Here is an 18245-nt window from a genome sequence, read left to right on the forward strand (position 1 = left end):
ACCAACCTTAAATTCTGCACAAGTCTGTCCCCTGCCACCCTCTGCACTGTGCTACCTCTTCCTCATGCAGCAATTCCTATGTGGCTTGGGGAACCCTTTGGAGATCCTGTGGCTATGTTGCTACAGAGGACACAGAACATACAAGGAGACACAGTTATATACGGTAGCCCTTCTCCACAGCAATCCAGAAGCAGCAAGTTCCTCTTACCACTGTACAGTTCAGAGAAAAATCACCAGTCATCAGAAAGCTTCAGACTGTGGCAGGGGTGCAGGAAGGAGGGAGAAGGGGATGACGCAGGGAAGGGCAGCAACTCAGAAAAAGAGAAATGCTTCCTCATACACAGGAGGAGGCAGAGACAGGCAGTGCACACTCCACAGCAGAAACACCGCCACCGGGAGGCAGGAAGTCAGCAGTGAAGCAGAACAAGGAGAGACACTGATGGTGAAGCTCTGCTGAAGCCCAGCAAGAAAGCTTCTGTAAGGTTCCCTGACTGAGCCAAGCCAGGCACATGCCAATGTGGAAACAGACTGAAAGGAAAAATAGCTTTGTGTGGCTCAGAGGAGCTAGTACAGTCTGATTTCTCGACAGAAGCACACAGATTCTGTGTCAGGGAAAGGCATGGGGACAGTCAGGACAACAGTTCTTCCTTTGCATTAGCAGTAACAGCCACAATGGGGGTAGAAAGGCATAGAGCACGGGGAAGTGCTGGGTTTGAGTCCTCAGTGCCTCCCTTGAAAGAGGACAGCAGAAAATAAGAGCTCTGTCAGGCTTCTCCTGAGAGGAGGATAAGACTCCTCACCAGAGGACTCATTAGTCATAAAAGACTATGAACTAAGATAATTACTTCAGCTTTTCTTTTGTGTTTACAGCTGCACATCCCTACCTTTGTCGCTGGGAAGAAACAACTTACCAGTTGCTATGTAACAAGTTCATTGTCTGAAAGTTTATCTGGGGAAATACTCCATTTACCTCAGCCACTACCCTCCCTTCTCCTCCTTCCCTCTTTCCTCCATCTCTCTCCCTTCTCCTCTGTCTCTCTCTGTCTTCTTCCCCTCCCCCTCCCTCTCTTAATCACAACCATTCACTCATTCTCTCCCCAGATATTCAAGACCCCCTGTCACTGGAACCCTGGAGTATGGTCTCCATCCCAGCCCAGATGAGAAGACAAATGCCAGGGTGCCCGGAGGACGCTGTACTGGGGACCTCATCTGGATGTTTCCCATAAGTCTTTCTAAGGACCACTACAAGCGCTTCCTGTTCTCCAGACCACTCTTACCCTTAGTCAGCAGTGCCTCAAGCCCCTGGCTAATAGGTGTTCTGCAAGTGGCACATGAGTCTGATCTATCTTGTCTCCTAAACACAACTGCATTTCCATCAGGGCAGAGAGGGACGAGCCAAGCCTGTGCACAAACTTGCCTATCAGATGAGACGCTCTTCTTGCCCAACTCTCGTGATGCCCTCCTGCTGGAAACCATGGAAGCCAGAAGATTTACTTCCATCTGCATTACTTCACACATACTATGTTACTGCCTCTGCCCACAGCCCTGTATATTATCATTTCTGCCTTCCCAGTGAGTGAACAAAGGCACTCGAAAGTAAGAGGCCACAGGTGTCCCAAGCTGTAAGGCCATGTGGTTGAAGTGAATGGAGTAGTCTTTAGGCTGAAGCAGCGACTCTGACCTCACTGTGACTTATTTAAAAGAGTTTTGTTTCTTCTTCCACTGATGATGCTTGACTAGACCCTTGACTAGACCTGAGGATATCATACTATGTCAGCTACATCACTGGTCTAGAATACAAAAGACTAAATCTGCTTCCAACCTCCTTTTCAAGGGTGTTACTAATTTAGGGAATTCATACTCTTAGAAGAACAAAAGGGCCCCATCCCCCTTTTTCTATAATGGTAGGGATCAAAACCAGGGTCCTATGTATGGCAGTCAAATCTGTACCACAGAACTTCATCCCCAATCCTAGGAAGTTCTTGATATGCCAATGCAACTTTTAAAATCATGAATACATGAAATTGTTTTTTTAAAATTTGTTTCTATTCTGGAGGTGGAAAGATGAAAATTGATTTTAATGTTGAAAGTTTACTATCAACATATATAAGAGGATCCCAAACTTAATGTTTTACTTTTTCATAAAAACTGTGTTGATTCTCCTTAATAGAACAAATTCGAATCATCTCTTTGGGAGTTTCTGGGGACTGACAGTCAAGAAGATATATGAACTAGGGCTAGTGGGTAATGCATGTCACAAGACACTCTTTGTGTTTCTTCAAAGCCAGTGCTGTTGACTTCATTTATAAAAAGACATAAAGGGCAAATCAGGGTTGTACCAAAAATAAAAGCAAGCGTTTCTCTCCATAGCAGGAAGACAGTACTTTGGGAAATTCTAATCTTAGTTGCAAATGTCAAGATTACAAACTGGATCTTAGCTAAAAGTGAACCTCTGCCAGAGAGCTCCTGAAGGTACATTTGGGACAAGTAGATTCAAGACAATGCTGAGAGGGAATCCAGTATGGAAAGAAGATCACATCCACTGTAAAATGCTCACATAGTCTAAAGAGGCAGAACTGACACCAACTGAACACAAAAACAACCAAACATAGCAACAGCCGCAAACATCAAGAGAGTAGAACAAAATCAGAGATGAACACAGACAGATATCATATTCCATCATAAAGCAGCCTCATGTGCATATCAACACACACACACACACACACACACACACACACGGAGTTTTGGGTTCACTAGGACACATGTCAGAAACTGACACTGTGGGAGAAGATGCAGGCTATGAAGACATGAGTAGAGTGTGAAGGGCTTCACTTTCAGTGCTCTCTGTAAGCACGCTGTCCAATAATTTGTGCTCTTGGAACCTCATCTTTACCGGCAAAGGGGAACGATGGAAAAAAATTTATAAGAGGGTTGTGAGGACAGATTGTAATGGATAAACAAGAAAAATGTTTCCTAACAAAACTCTGACATTCCCATTATTTTCAAAACTGCCAGAAAGAGACTAGTGCTACTCACCTGCCTAACATGAGAAAGGCTTATGTAAACCTTTGACAAGTGTGAACTACTGAGAACTAAAATGTCATATAAAATGTATGTACAAACATTGTTATTGGCATCAAGTTAAATCATTCCATATGCTACCAGGTGCTTACTGTGTACTGAACATACCCAGGAGACAAATGTCTCCTTTGACCTTAGCTCTAATAAGGTATTATATAACATATATATCATATGTTATATATTGTGTGGACAATATATCATATGTGCATGGCTCACTATTGCAGGGATTATAACATGTAACAGAGAAGGACTACACTGAAGTCAGTACTATGTAAACTCCAGAGTCACCAACATTGTTATCTTAGGACTTGGACATTGTCCTGGGATATGGAATACACCATGGCCTGAATGCCAGGGATGTGGGTTTTTGTGCCATTCTCTAATACCTTGTAATTTAAAGCAGGCAATTGCCCCCATTCTTTCTGCCTCAGTTTCCTCATCTATAAAGTGAGAGTCTGTACTAACTGGTCTGTACAACATAACTGTCCTCACAGAGAGATAGGTTAGAGAAGTGCTGGCTAGCACTACTTTGGTTAAGAGAACACAGAGTGTGAATTTTTACTTCTGTAAAGATGAAAAGGCTCTTAATTTATGCCTCTGAAGAGAAAATCTATCATTACCAGGGGAGAAAAAAACAGAGTGAACTTCCAATTCTGTAATGGCATTTGTAACAGGTCTCTCAAGACAAGGCAGACACAAGGTCCCCAGTTCACAGGATAAAGATCCCCGAATAGGTCACATGAACTGAGACAGCCAGGTCTCAAGAAAGGCCTATGGCTTAGAAACAGAGAGCTGAGAGTGCAGGTTCCAGGGTCCAGAGGCACCTAGGCAAGTGACAGGTGTTGCTTCTCTGGCAAGGTTGTGATCCCCAGGAGCCTTCTGTATCATCCCCAGGGGCTTGGTTAGAACAGGAAACAGGTTGGAGATTATGCAACATTCCTAAGGTTGTGTTTTAAACAGAATCTCACTTTATATTCAAAGTGTTATTAACCTTTTAAAAACATGACAACCATTCTCCTGAGAAGCAATTTTACTTATACAATAAACAGGCACACCGGGGCTCTTACAACACATTCCCATTTTGCCTGTTTACCAGGAAGCTCAGAACTGAGTCGTGACCCCCCTCATTACCAATTAAGCAAATATGAATATCAAAAATTTGTGTGCTTATTTTTCCACAGCTACATGACTTCATTTCACTCTACCTATGGACCTTAGTTTCTCACCAGTTGTTTCTTTTTCACACTATCTCCTTACCCCATACTTCTTATTCCTTACTTTATGGTATGTATCACTGTAAATCACTCATAATGATTTTTTCTACATTCAGACAAGGTATAAATACAAGTTACACAGTTTGGTTAACAGTTTTTGCCCCTTAACTCCAAGAGAATTCAACCTCAAAACTCCACTTATTTCGAAATAAATATGATGTTTGAGTGGAAGATGTTTTAAAATTAAGGTGCATACAATTCAAACATTAATGCAGATATGTGTATGATACTATCTAGAACAGCATATATGTTATAACCCCTGCCCTGAAAATTTATAGACCTTTTAGGAGGGTGGCCCAATAAGCCAAAATGCTTTCCACAGTAGAACTAAGGTATTATTTTTCCATTTAGGTACCTTTCTCTATTGTACAAACAATGGCGCTCAAAATATTATATGTCTAGGATATAATTTTAATGACAAAGCAGAAAAGAGAGACTGGCTATTTCCAAAATGAATTAGTCACTAAAGGAGTCTGTAAAAATTAAAAGCAAAGACATTCACGTTGTAATTTTGCTTTAAAATGCATAGCTACCACTCAAAATGGTACTTATAGTAATATCTAATTGAGCTGTGATTATTTTAAGCAAATAAATATCCTAATGCTCCAGTTTGTATATCCAATATGATGGATATTGGTTGTTATCATCCATGTAATCTATCTCCTTACCCCATACCCACATTCAAAGTCTCTGAGGTCTTTAGTAATTTTTAGGAGTGTAGAAGGGCCTTGAAAGCCCAAGAGCTGAAAACAGCTAGTAGAAAGACTAGACCTGGACAGATGGAGGCTTGCAGAGTGCCTGCACTGGTGAGGGCTTAATTAACACGTGTGTTTTACACACTGTGCAGACAATAAATCTTCCAGAAGATGAGTACAAACTACTACCTGACTGTGTAGAATCTTAATATGTTCACTGGGAGAAGTGGTAACTGGGTTTGGTATTTTGACCTAAATACTTATAAACAAAACTAAAAGCTTCATTTCTGCTGCAAACCCTCACCTCTGTCCTTAAAAAGCATCTCGAATCATAAGTCCATAACTATTCCCACCATTCTTCCTAGTGAGAGCACAGATGAAACAAGAATCAGAACCAAGTAAGATGTTGTTTTTTCTTTTCCTTTCTTTCTTTCTTTTTTCTTTTGTTTTCTTTCTTTTTTTATGAATTAAGCCTTAAACCAGTAGCTAGGCAACCAATGAAGTAGCCCTGACAACAGGAAAGAAAGAAGGCAATGGTTGTATTCAGCCAGAGCCTACACACAGCACCATGGAGTTGCCCAGTGCTACTGGTTTAAGTGCAAAAACGAACATTAACAAACCCGCATTACTCTCTTCTAATTTTATACCACCTCTGTACATATTACGTTTGGAAAACACCAATGCAAGTATAACTATAGCTCTTTATCTCAGAGAGAATACAGAAACACGTGTTTAGGTAGCTGCCCACAGTCACAAATAGTGATGTGTTCATTAAAATGTATGTTTGAAACTTCGATATACACCTCAGCTTAGATTCCGAGTGAAACAGCCCATCTATCTCTGGAGACATGGGGAACAAATGCAATGATGGAGAGAAGGCATGATGGGAAGAGTGGCCTTAGCTGATCTTTGCTTCCTCACCTGTGAAACAGGACCAGCAGATCCTTGAACAGATCGGTATGTAATAAATAGTATTTTTGGAGCATAAAGCACTATTTAAGCATTGTTTGTCATGTTGTGAAAGTATTGTACATTATCTTTTGAACTGACTGCTGTTCTGCCTTGCAAACAAAGATGACTATGGCCTCTGTCCCTTCCTGGGAAGTCTCCACTGTGCTCTACATTCCTCCATAGTGTATTTTTTTGGGAGCAGATTGACTGAGGAAACACTGCAACAGAGCATGCCAGTCAATTGCAAAGACAATAATCCCCATTAACTGGTTTTGTGTACACTTGATTTGGAAACAGTAAGCACCCATTGGTCTGTATAAGGAGTTCAGTCATTCCACAGTTTGCCAAATAGCTTGATCTCAGTATTGATCTTTTGATTACCCTTATCCTGTCATGCAGCAGTGAATATCTGAATCAGCTATAGAAATAATGAGAAGTTGTGGCAACTGAGCATCAGAAGCAGAGTCTCCTTCATGTGTTTCTTTCCCAGGGAGAGGCGACGCTTTATGTCACTGTGGTGTGGATGTTCTGAGTTTGCAAAGTTAGGTGAGGACTAAGGATCCACACTTGTGAAAATGCAACAGTGGCTTTGAAATAACTAACAACATATGTACCATGTGCCTCAGTGAGGAGCTTATCAGTGTTCTATTTTACTTGACTAGGAAAAACATACCATTTGAATATGAGTAATGATTGTTGCTATCAAATACAAGGCAGATTTAAAAAGAAAGTATGTATTAAAGTACATTAAATCAGAAGATAAAAAAGCTCCGTACCAACAACAAATCATATCTGAAAATTATCTTATTGGCTACACCCAGATTCTAGAAGGTCACTAGTACATGAAAGTTCCCCGAGGGTCAGTGAGATGGCTCGGAGGGTAAAGACACTTGGCAGCCTGCCTGAGATCTGAGCACAATCTCCAGAAGCCACATTAAGGCAGGAGAGAACTGGCTCTACAGCATCCTCTGACCTCCCGTGTGGCACACGTACTCACACCATCATGTACACACATCCGATAGAAACAACAAACACCATTTAAAACCTTAAAGTTCCTTCGAAAACAGAAAAGCAAAATGCATAGGTGAATTTGTGAGCAGCTTCCTGTTAGGGTCTTCGCAACCTTCACTCTGTTCTTTAGACACTGTGGCCCCAAGACACAGTAGTCCCCCCCTTTCTCCTGGAGTTTATCCAAGAGAGGGACAACTAATGAGCACAGAGTTGGCACACGGGTTTAAAGTGAGAGAGAAGCCAATACCAACAGAACGTTTTCCACATGCGATGATTGTTAGACTCATCTTCAAACAGCCTTCCAGGGAAATGAGTCCCACCTTCATCTCATAGCCCTGATCATTGAAACTCACAAAGGTAAGATGTCATACTTAGGTAAGACAGACAGAAAACACCATGGACAGAACAGAGACCCATGGTGAGTCCACACCAAGAGCCAGGCTCTCTCTCATCTATTTGTGGCCTCACCTAGCCACTTCTGTTTCTATGTCCACACCACTCAATCTTCCATTATGAATCCAGAGTAACAGGAACAAGGCACCGTGGAGACAGAAATCAGCATTTGTATGGAAAGCAGGAAGTTCATGGTTCTTTACACTATATATAGCTTTTACCTATTCCATCAAAGGTTTGAGACGGTCAGGGCAAAAGTTGTTTCATATGCCCAAGGCTTAAAGTATCATAGAAAGTTGCTAACTAAATCTGATACTGTTCTCTCTGTGGAAAGAGTAACCTGGACGAGGAACACCAAGACTTAACTGTGTTTCTGCTGTAAGTCGCTGATAGTCAGTAAGCCCCTTCCTTTCACTGGGCCCATTTCTCCTCTGGCACCGTAGTCACGGCACCAGATGGATGGAATGCTGACTCCAATACCCTTGTGTTTTGGTGGTGGTGGCTGAATGGTCTGATGTGCTCTGATTTTGGCAGACCGGGCACTGCGAACCCGCAGAGCAAGCTCCCTAGCAGTAAGCTCCACCTGCCCACACTGCAGCTCCAGTTGCAGCCACTGTACTTCAGACACAGGTAAGTGCAGTCCTTTGCCACTGTGCTCATTTGGACATCTCCCGAGGGTCAGGATCTTTCTCAAGCGATTCCCTGAGAGCCACATCTGTATGCCTGCACATTCTGCCCACTTCTGAGATCTGTGACCTGACATGAATTTTGTATCCAACCACTGAGTACACACACACACACACACACACACACACTTCAAACATACCACAGACCAAGAAGGCTACCCTGACTCACCTCTTTCTTAGTCAGATGCCCTGAGCTCAGCTCCATGACATTTATAAGTAGTGTGACTGAAATTCTGTGGTGGATTGTCATGACAAAAATACTTAGAATTGTCAGAACAATACAATGTGGTAAGGAATTCACCATAATTTGATCATATGATCTAATCGCACTGGTGCTCCAGCACAGATGCGGCCGGCTGGTGTTCTTGGTGGGAAAAGCTAACTGACGGATGAGACTCAGCCTTCTGCTGGCAGGACATTCACAGTGTGTGTGCAGAGGCTCATGGAGATGAGGGCACAGATGAAAGACCCTGAGGTGCTGTCACAGTCTATTGTCCACACAATCTAAGTATTTAGCAGACCCTGCACACCCTGCAACAGCCACCCAGAGCATCTCCACTGGCGTCGTTCTGGCCCATCAAGTCAGTGATGTTTCATACTAAAGTGGCAAAATAAAGATTTGCTCAATAAAGTGAAACAGATCATGGGTAAATATATATTCATATGGACACACATGAGCCTGTGTGTGTGATAAAAACACAGCTTTCCTGTGTCTGGGTCTGTTCACTAGCCCACAGTGGTTATATATACAGAGTCTGTTTACTCACACCTAGTGTGATGAACGTAACAGACAATGGTTGACACTGGGATGTGCTGCTCCATCCCCTTCAGCACTGGAAGGTTCTCTCTCTCCTATTTGGCTTTGCTTCAGCTAAAGACAGTCACCTCAGACAAGATCAAGTCCTCTTTTCAGGGAAGCTTTTCTTATCCAAGTACTGATTGGCATGAGTATGCAAAACTAATGTCCCTCTTGAAATTTGGAGCAATTTTCACTAATGATGGGTCCTGAAGCTTGTGAAGGGGTTGCTGGTGGAGGCACAGTGCACCATTTCCTCACCCAGTCCTGCTTTTCCCTGTCCCTTCTACAGATGCCAATTTTGGAGATTACCCCCCCACACACCCCTGCCACTAACATCCAGTGGGTAGCCCGCTTCCCAGGGAACTCAGGTGTGTGCTATGTTCTTCTGTAAAGAAGGTTTAAGTAAAAGAGAGAAGTGTGCTTAATAAATGATAAGGCCGTGATAGCAATGCTATGAAACTTACCTAAAACTATGACATGGGGTCCAAGAAACAAATTACCATGTCTATTTTACAGTTTACGGGTCTTTTTAGTTAAGGAAAACTGGGGCAGCAATTCAAAGCTGGGCAATTTTGAAGCCAGATAGCAAACTGGATTTGTCCCAATCGACTTCTTAGTCTTACTGCATATTATATACTTAACCTTTGACTTGGAAGAAAAAGTGAGAAGAAATAGCGATGTTCTTAAGGAAGGAAAGTCACAACTTTAGGATGGAGCTCTGCATGGTAAGAGCTGAAGCTGCCTCCCTCACGGGGCTCTGAAATACTGCTCTCCATACATTCCGCTAACTGCAACTAGCCCAACTAGCCTGGCAAACACAGAGATCTTCCAATAAGGCCCACACACCCACGCCAATCACCTCAAACAGCGATCTTGTTCAGGAGGCTCGAGATCCTCTGAGAAGAGCTGACAAACACATACAGCATTCCTAAAGAGCACGGGCTTTTCCGTGTCTCACATCCAACCCCAGGAACTGTATCTACTGACACAATGACTCCCTCAGCTAGGGACACCGCTTCCTGTTCTATAGAAACCACTTTGCAGCTTACCTTCAGGGACTCAGTTCTCTTCAATATATTGTAGGTTAGATTATAATTTACCAATGTGTTCAAAGTCAACCTTACTTCTCGTTTTTTCTCTCATGCCTTCTATGGGAAAAATAAAGTGTTTTTTTTTTCATTTTTAGCTTCAGATTTCTTCCTTCCTCACAAATGAATTGAGAAAAGTCAATGGGAAATAAAAATTAATCTTTGGAATTTGAAGTGTACAGTGTCCACTTTTGACCTTTGGCTCCAAATGATAATAGTAAATAACTACATATAGTGTAAGACATTAATTTTTTATTTTTTATTTTTATTTACTACCCTATAGGTACCCTATAGGTATGTGTGTGCACCTACGTTTATATATGATGTTCCACATCCTGTAGGGGAATGGAGGGAAAATCACATCTTTACTTGGCTTTGGGAAGACATCTCTCTCTGTCCATATGAGTCTTAGAGTGTCCCATCCTATTACCAACCCCATCCTACCCTGCACCCCTAGTCTCCTAGTATGGCCCAAGAGTACAGCAGTATGGTCAAAAGCTATAGTTGTGCAGATCTTGTAATGGGTCATATTGTATCCTTAACAGAAAAGTCTTAACTTTATGCAATTGGGAATTTGAGCTTGTTTTGAAATAGAGTTTTATAGATGTCATCGAGTTAGAGTAAGGTCACAACAGATTAGATGGGTTAGGTAGCAGACATACAGACAGAAGGCAAGTAGGAAAGACAGAAGGAAATCAGGAGAAGGCAGAAGTAAGCCAGGGTTCTTTTAACAATTAGAAGGCAGGAAGAGGAGGGCTTGGCCCTCCTTGAAAGCTGCAGAGAGCATGGCTGTAACACCTCGCCTGCAGACTGGCCTCCAGAGCCGCACAGCTTAAGTCCCTGCTTCTCTAGGCAAGCCAGTGTGTAGTCACTTAGGAAAGGATTACACCTGTGCTTCCAGACGGTCCCGCCACACAGGAACACAAATAGCACTGCACACCTCCCAGCTTCTTCAAGAGCAAACAGAAAAGCCCTGTGGGGAACTGCGGAAACCACAAGCTTTTATCTTACTGTGCACACTCTGCCACCGTGTCCTCACTACAGTTAGCCAGGACTGAAACAAAGGGGAGACTCCTGGCCTGAGCCCAGCAGCCTGCAGTTTTAGTTCACTAAATAAACACATGTAAGTGTTTTTAACATTTTATTAACAGCTACTACTATTGTCTGTTACAATATTCATCTGTCCCTCTCCAATAGCCCCATATTTAAACATAAATAAATAAGCATTTTCTCACAGTTTAGTGCCGGGCAAGTATTTGTGTATAAAAGGAATGAATGAGCTGTCCTGCCAGGTGCACTCCTCCCAGTCCCCCTTTCCCACTCTTCTTCAATGTCAATGAAATCTCATTCACACACTGGAGAGATCCAGTGCGGGATGAAATGAAGAGGCTTCTCAGAGTCCACCAGGCAGTGACTTCTACCTCATGTTCTCAGCTATCCCCTTTCTTGTGACTTTCTGGCCACACTGGCCCGTGCTTGCATAGCTCTACCTGTCTGGAGTGCCTCCACTCTGATCCTCCTGCAGCCGCACCATGACTTCATTCAGGTCTCTATCCTGAGTCATATCCAGACAGTCCGTATTGCCACTTCTGAAATAACCGCCCTAAGCTGGTTTCTTCCCTTTAACTTGCTTTTATTTCCCTTTGGTTCCCAGCCATGTACTGACACAGCCTTCTCCACAGTCTCTGTCCCCTACTGGTGTGTATGCTGTTTAGTTCCGGCATTCACTCCAGATTTCCTTACTTCTGTATGCGTCTATCCCAGAACAAGCACCTGATAAATTGTTTTGCTGAATCAAAATGATGAAAATTAATTGCAGTTTGAAATTTGCTTGTTTTGTTTTTTACTTTTGGATAGGAAGCTTAGCATTAAATTTAATGGTGAGCCACAATTCACTTAACCGTTACTGTGTATCCTTTTAAATATTGTTACATTCTATTCTCATTCCAACTATACAATTTACAATCTTTGCAAGAAAGTCCCTAAATAGTGCAGCCTGGGACAGAGAGACACCAACAGGCAGGTAGGTTGAGTACCTGGGAGGCAACCTAAGTGCCAGCCAGCAGTAATGTGAGCATGTGACACAGAGCAGATCTGAGTAAATGACAAGGCGGCCCTCCAGCTGGAAACCCAGATCACTGGTAAGAGCCAGGAGCCTAAAGAGAGATGAGAGTGACCCCATGGGCCTGCTATGGAGTGGGGAGGGATGCAGGGTTACCTTCTCATTCCTGCAGTTGCTCAGCCCCATATTGTTCATGGAAGACAGTTTCCCATCGACCCCGTGTGGCTGCTGTTGCTGCTCCCGCTGGATCTGCTCTCGCATCTTCCGAGCCTCCTGAATGGCTTTCATCACTGTGTCCTGGTCCCCAAACAGGGCAGGAGAGTTGAGACTGGACAGGATATCTGCATACATAGGGTGTGTTATTAGAGGTGTGTGGGGACAGTCCCTCGAGTGCTGATTGTGACCCACTCCCCAGGGGAAAACTGTATTCTCTGGACAAGGAGGGGGCACATTTGTTTTTAAGAAAACTACAACGCTAGTTAGAGTACAGAAAGCCTAGTGAAGCAAGCTGTATTGGCTCAGGGTGCAGCTAGGCCATGGAGGTACCTTGGCCCTCCAGGCTGGTAGGCTATCCCACACCCTCTCACAGTTCTAATCTTGCATGCACAGGGGAAGTATTTGCCACTTGTGCCTCCAGTTATCAATGCTCCTACATCCCCTTCCTAGCTTTCTGTGTGTCTATTCTTTGTGTACAATCTTTCCTGATAGGTGGGGGAGGAACAAGGAGGGAAGAAGGCAGAGAGATGGCTGGGATTTCTGTCCAGACACTCTTGTATTTGGTGTGTCATGTGTAGGGGAACAGTTTGAAAGCTACCAGGAGGAGACCTGTGAGGGTACATGGGTGTTATGGTGACATCTGTATGTGTGTGTTTTGTGTCCATTGCAGAAGCGAGGGGGTGGGAAGGAGCACACCACACGCTCCTTTCTCCCAGAGCCGGCTGGTTAATGAAGCATTCTTCTTATCACGCTGCCTCGGTTGTTTACCAAGAGGATGGCAACGCTGCCCCATCCCTAGCTCGGACACCCACTGCTCCCAGCCTCTCCTCCCACCCCCAGTCCTGACATACAGCGAAGCAGTATGTGTGGCAATGGCTTTCACGTGAGCACAAACCCTCAAATCAACTAAGAATAAACATTTTCTTCCATTATATTCCATGTAACCCAGAGGGGAAAAAAGGAATAGAAACTAATTTTCCTCTATGCCTTGTGCTTTACTCAGCTTAATTGAATACTTTGAATCAGTTTTTCCATTTTTTAGACAAAAGAGGCCAATTATTTGATTACTGTTAGATTTCAGCTGTTGTGTATTTGACATTATCTACTTGTGTAAGGTCCTTCCTATTTCCTCATACATGGGTATGACAGGCATGTATGCAGACACCTCACACAGACAGAGACAGGGAAACTACACTACAATCAAGCTCATGCCACACACCTTGTATGACAACACATGTGCATATCTGTGTGATTTGTGAAGTTCCAGAAACTATCTATGAAAATGTTTTTAAAAGTCAGTTCCTTTATAGGATATTAAGCTTTTTTTTTCTTTTGAAGTTTTCTGGATAAAAGGGCCACCTTCGTGCAATATTCTGTGCAGAGACTGCTCTAGCAGCAGCCACTTTCACTCTGGGCCTCCCCCACCCCGACCTAAGACGGCTTCTCTGCTGCTGACAGGAGCAGGGCCTGAGGCAAAGGAGCTCCTTCCCTCCTTGCAGATGAGCAGCCCAGGAACAAGTGCCTTCCAGACAGAATGTGGAAGTGCACTGCACAAGGCCACTTCAAGAGGCAGGCTAGCTTTCCTCTGTTGACTTTCTTTGTTCTCATCTTCCTACTCCCAAGTTGCCAGCCAAAAGAAGCAGTTGGCACAATGGTCCAGGCATGCACCTCTTCTCTTCTCACTGAGCTTCCCTGGCAGGGAGTGAAAAGCTGTGACTCCTATGCGGCAAGCCTGACTGGAAGTCAGAACAGGCTGTTGCTCACATCCTATCCTAACTCCCCAAGTGTCAGAGAGGGCACCGCATCTCACCCTCAGCCCAGTCGAGCACACCTCGACCAGGGAGCTTCCTGAGAGCAGCAGGATCTGGGTATCTGTCCTGATTCTGCTATTTCACAGCCCAGGTCTGGAGCTCAGCATTCTCCCAGAAAGAACTAAGTTGTCTAACTTGTAAAGTCAAGTGAAATGAATAAAGTGGAAGACTAGATAAAAAGAGTTGTAGTGGGTCTACCCACACATCACCGTGTCCAATCATAATAAGCAAGAGGCTCCATGAGTAGATAACATAAGGAGGAGAACATGGTAAAGAAATGGTGGGTCGGATTCCCAACCTCTTTGAATCTCACTACCTTTATTTGGAAAGCAAGGGACAAGAAGAGTCCGGTAACAACATCCTTAATGCATTTGGTTTGTTCCTGCTGACAAATGTTTTCTTGCCTATTGCTTCATTCTACCCAAGGACATGAATGTGTTGGGATTCACCTATCCTAGTCTTTCAAAATAGAGCTCCGATGCGCTGGACACTGCAAGACCCTTGTCAGGCAGACTATTTTCTTCTGGCCTACACAATACTATTCCCCATGTAGGTGTAGGGTTTAGGAAATACTAAAGTCCAGAGCCACAACACCAGCCAGTGAAGGTTTTTGGTTGAGGCATGTCCTGTTGTAAAACCCATGCTTTTGCTCCACAATTTCAAACAGCTGTGAGAAAACCTCTAGAGAGTCTTGAAAAAGCAAGAAGGAAAAGGCACCTTGTGACATGGCTTCCTGAATGAAGCCAGTTCTTGATGTCCTTACAGAATTACTTTTAGGCAAAATCTTGATAAAATTAAGACCACCTCCTTACTTTTCTAATGGCCAGGATCCATTATTATCTCAAAAAAATGGATCCGAGCAGGATTTGAGACATTTTTCAAAAGTTCTAGTCACCCAAGATACCAAGTTGGGTTCTGGTTCGGTGGAAAGAATATCACTATCCTTCCCAAAGAGCACACAGGGCCCAAGGGCAAGGCATCCTGGCCAGCATGCTTCTGTTCTAGGTCATAGGTCCCTTCCTGAAGTTGACTGTCCCATTTACCTAGAGAGGATCCTCTCCCCAGGCTCCCTCCAATGGGGCTGGGGACGCTGCTCTTGTTCGGAAGGTTGACAGGGCTGGTTTTGCTGGCTGGGAAGAGGCTCTGGGTGGGAGATGTTGGGGACTTCACAGGCTCTGCTGTCTTAGGCCGCGATGAGAGATTCAGCGGCTGGGCTGTTGTTTCATCCTACAAGAGTTTAACATAAATAATTATTTTAAAAAAGACAAATGAAGCACATTATCACTTAGTAAGCCACAGTTATTTTACACCTCCGAGACAATGCCACGTTCTCCTACAACAATAACAAAAGAAGCTAATTATCTACCTCCTTGAAGATTCATCGAAAGGAACCTCATTAATTTCCCTGTGTTATGCTTCTATTTACATTAACTGTGTAGTTGGATCATTCTTTTTGCCAAATTAAAATCTGAATTAGCTCACATTACAGCTTAATTTCCTAATGTGTTTTCAGGGATCTAAATTAACCTAGGGCATTTACAAAGAATTATTTAAAATTTCAGTAGCTCTGTAGTGCTTTTGTGTTCGTCTCTCAGAAAAGTTCCTGTGACTATAAATAGTCCCTGCAGCTAATTTTTTAATATATATTTTAAATCAAACAATTGCAAGTACTTTAGAATGGAAACATGGAGAGTCTTCTTTTGCTTTCCAGGGCCCCTGCTCTCAGAGTCCCATGCCACACCACAGGCTTCTATGTGGCTTTCTGGGTGTGGGTGCTCTCGTGGTTTATATTCTGGTCTCTATTCATGTTTAAAATTAATTTTTGTGAAGAGCAAGCATACATTATAATTATGTTTTACATGCTATGCTATATGCAATTTATTTTTCATGTTTAAAGTGATGTCTTGTTACAATCTTTGCTACATATATTTATGGAATGTCTATTTTAAGACCATATCCCTCCACACTGAACCCATTATTTCCATCTCTGGCTTGGAACTCTAGGATAGCCAGTGACTCGAAACTTAAGCAACTTTTTTTCATTTTGTCTCATTTATTCTACCATCAAAGAGCTGCAGATAATAATCATTTCAGAAATATGGATATGAGTATGTGATTTAAAGGTTCAATGTTAAGATCTACATTATTGCATTCTGAAGCAAAATCATCAGCAAATGTCAGATTCTGTTTTGTCACTGGGAGGGCACAGAGAACCTGCTTTCAATGACATTATTGAAAATACACAACGGCATCTGGTAACAGAACATTCTCTCCCATGGTTAACATGTGACCTCACTGAGGCTTTATTTCTCCATCTATAAAAAGATGGCCATATACTACGGGATGTCAATCAACAGATGTGCCAGAAAACAGCACTGGAGGAGGAAAGGCGAGAGGGAGAGCAGGGACAGAGAGCAGGGCCATGCCCAGAGGTGGCCGTGCACCAAGCATCACACCAGGCTCTCAGTGCATTAGCCCACTCAGCCACCGATGCCACCAGGAGGATGGGCTAGACTACTCAGACTTTACAAACCGGAAGGTGAAAATCAGAACAATGAAAAGCATCTTTCCAAGGCCATCAAGGGAGAAAAGAATTTGAGTCTAATTTATTGGACTACAAATCTCCACCTCCCTTTCTACCAAATGAGCAGAGGAAAAATCATTTGTATATTAATGTAGTGATGGTCTATGTTGTTGTTTGTTTTGGTTTGTTTGGTATTAATATGAAACAAGTGCTCTGTCCCATCTGTGTTGCAATACACTTTATATTTAGAAGAGGACATGTTCTGGGGAAACAAGATTAGATCCACTATGAATGTCAAAATTATCTGATGTACTAAACTAAATTGCTTCTTTTTGCCCTTAATTCAAAAGATATTTAAACTAGTCTCTTCCTTCGTGAATATTGGAATCATAGCACTTTATATGCTGTTTGGTTCATATTCTCTATGCTGCCTTCATTTGGGGTTTGCTAAACTTCTAAAATGTCTGAGTTTAGAGTTTTTGTCAAGTTAAAGAAATGTTCAGCTATTATTTCTTCAAACATAAATCCAATTCTGTCCTCTAGTTGCACGTGCTAGACAAACCCTTTCCGGTGCCATTCCGGGACCATCTTTCCTGTGTTTCAGCTTGCAGAGTTCTGTCCTGTGACTTCTCTCTCACTGCTTTTTTCCTTCTACAGGTGTAGAAACTGCCACTAATCCCATCTAAAGTGCTGCACTTATCACTTGTAGGCAACTAGTTACGTTTTCTGTGCCTTGTCTTACTCTATTGATGTTTTCTTCAATTTCCTTGAAAATATGGAGTTTATAACACCCTTTTCAGTTTTAATATCTCTAACTTATTACTTATAACTCACAATTAATGTCAAATGCTCTCTATTATAATCATGTTAGAGGGACAGGATTGGGTTTACTTTTGAGGTTAAAGACCCACCCTCCAGACAGGATCTGATTATTAGGCAGTGCTCTTCAGACATCGATGCTAAGATCCTGGGACAGCAATTTCTGAAATAAGTGAATTCTAGACTGGTCCACGTTACTATGGAGAAGGAGTTGTTGGTAAATGGTACAGGTAGCTTGGCAGCCTCCCTGAATTGAGAGTTCAGAGGTTATAAATGTTAATGTAGGCAGAACTTTTGAGGCAGGGTACCAGCAAGGTCAGATCTGCAGAGAAAGAGAGAGAATGCTACAAAGCTGCAAAAGATTGGACTGCAGGTTTAGTTTAGGGCTGATCAGCAAGTGCGTATGAGGAGGCAACTTGAGTGTGGGGGGAGTGAAGAAGAGAGTAGGCAAATGACTGCACATTCATGAAGGACTGAGAATGGCTTACTCTCCCAAGAACACAGTGCAACGGTCCTTGGACGCACATACAGGGCATTAAGTAAAGTGTCCAGGAAGTTGCTGCCTCATGATGGGGATACACTATCCTGAGATTCTTGGTTGTTCTGAACCTGACGAACAAATATGAAAAGTATATCCAAAGAGGATCCAGGGGTTCTGTGTCTCAGTAGATTTCTGATATTTAAAAAGATGCAAACACTTTAACAGTCAACACTGTGGAATTCAAAATGTGTAGCATCTATTTAATAACGATGGGCTTACACAGAAACATGAAAGTACAAATAAGGAAGAAAAAATCCAATTTCAAAATGGACACGGATGATAGAGCTAGCAGAT

At 42.8% G+C, this 18245-nt stretch overlaps 1 protein-coding gene across 17 annotated transcripts in view; it reads right to left on the bottom strand.

The window, feature by feature from the left end:
• The window catches only part of Sox6 (SRY-box transcription factor 6), a 551747-nt gene that overhangs the window by 59904 nt on the left and 473598 nt on the right, over positions 1 to 18245 (bottom strand). For all 17 annotated transcript variants that reach the window (XM_075971960.1, XM_075971963.1, XM_075971969.1 and 14 more), the window contains 2 exons: positions 15111 to 15294; positions 12197 to 12381 (listed from right to left, as the gene is read on the bottom strand). In XM_075971960.1, coding sequence (XP_075828075.1) covers positions 12197 to 12381; positions 15111 to 15294 — 369 coding nt within the window. The remainder of the gene's footprint in view (positions 1 to 12196; positions 12382 to 15110; positions 15295 to 18245) is intronic.

The sequence above is a fragment of the Microtus pennsylvanicus genome, chromosome 5 (genome assembly GCF_037038515.1).
Source record: "Microtus pennsylvanicus isolate mMicPen1 chromosome 5, mMicPen1.hap1, whole genome shotgun sequence".
In the NCBI taxonomy this organism is placed as follows: domain Eukaryota; kingdom Metazoa; phylum Chordata; class Mammalia; order Rodentia; family Cricetidae; genus Microtus; species Microtus pennsylvanicus.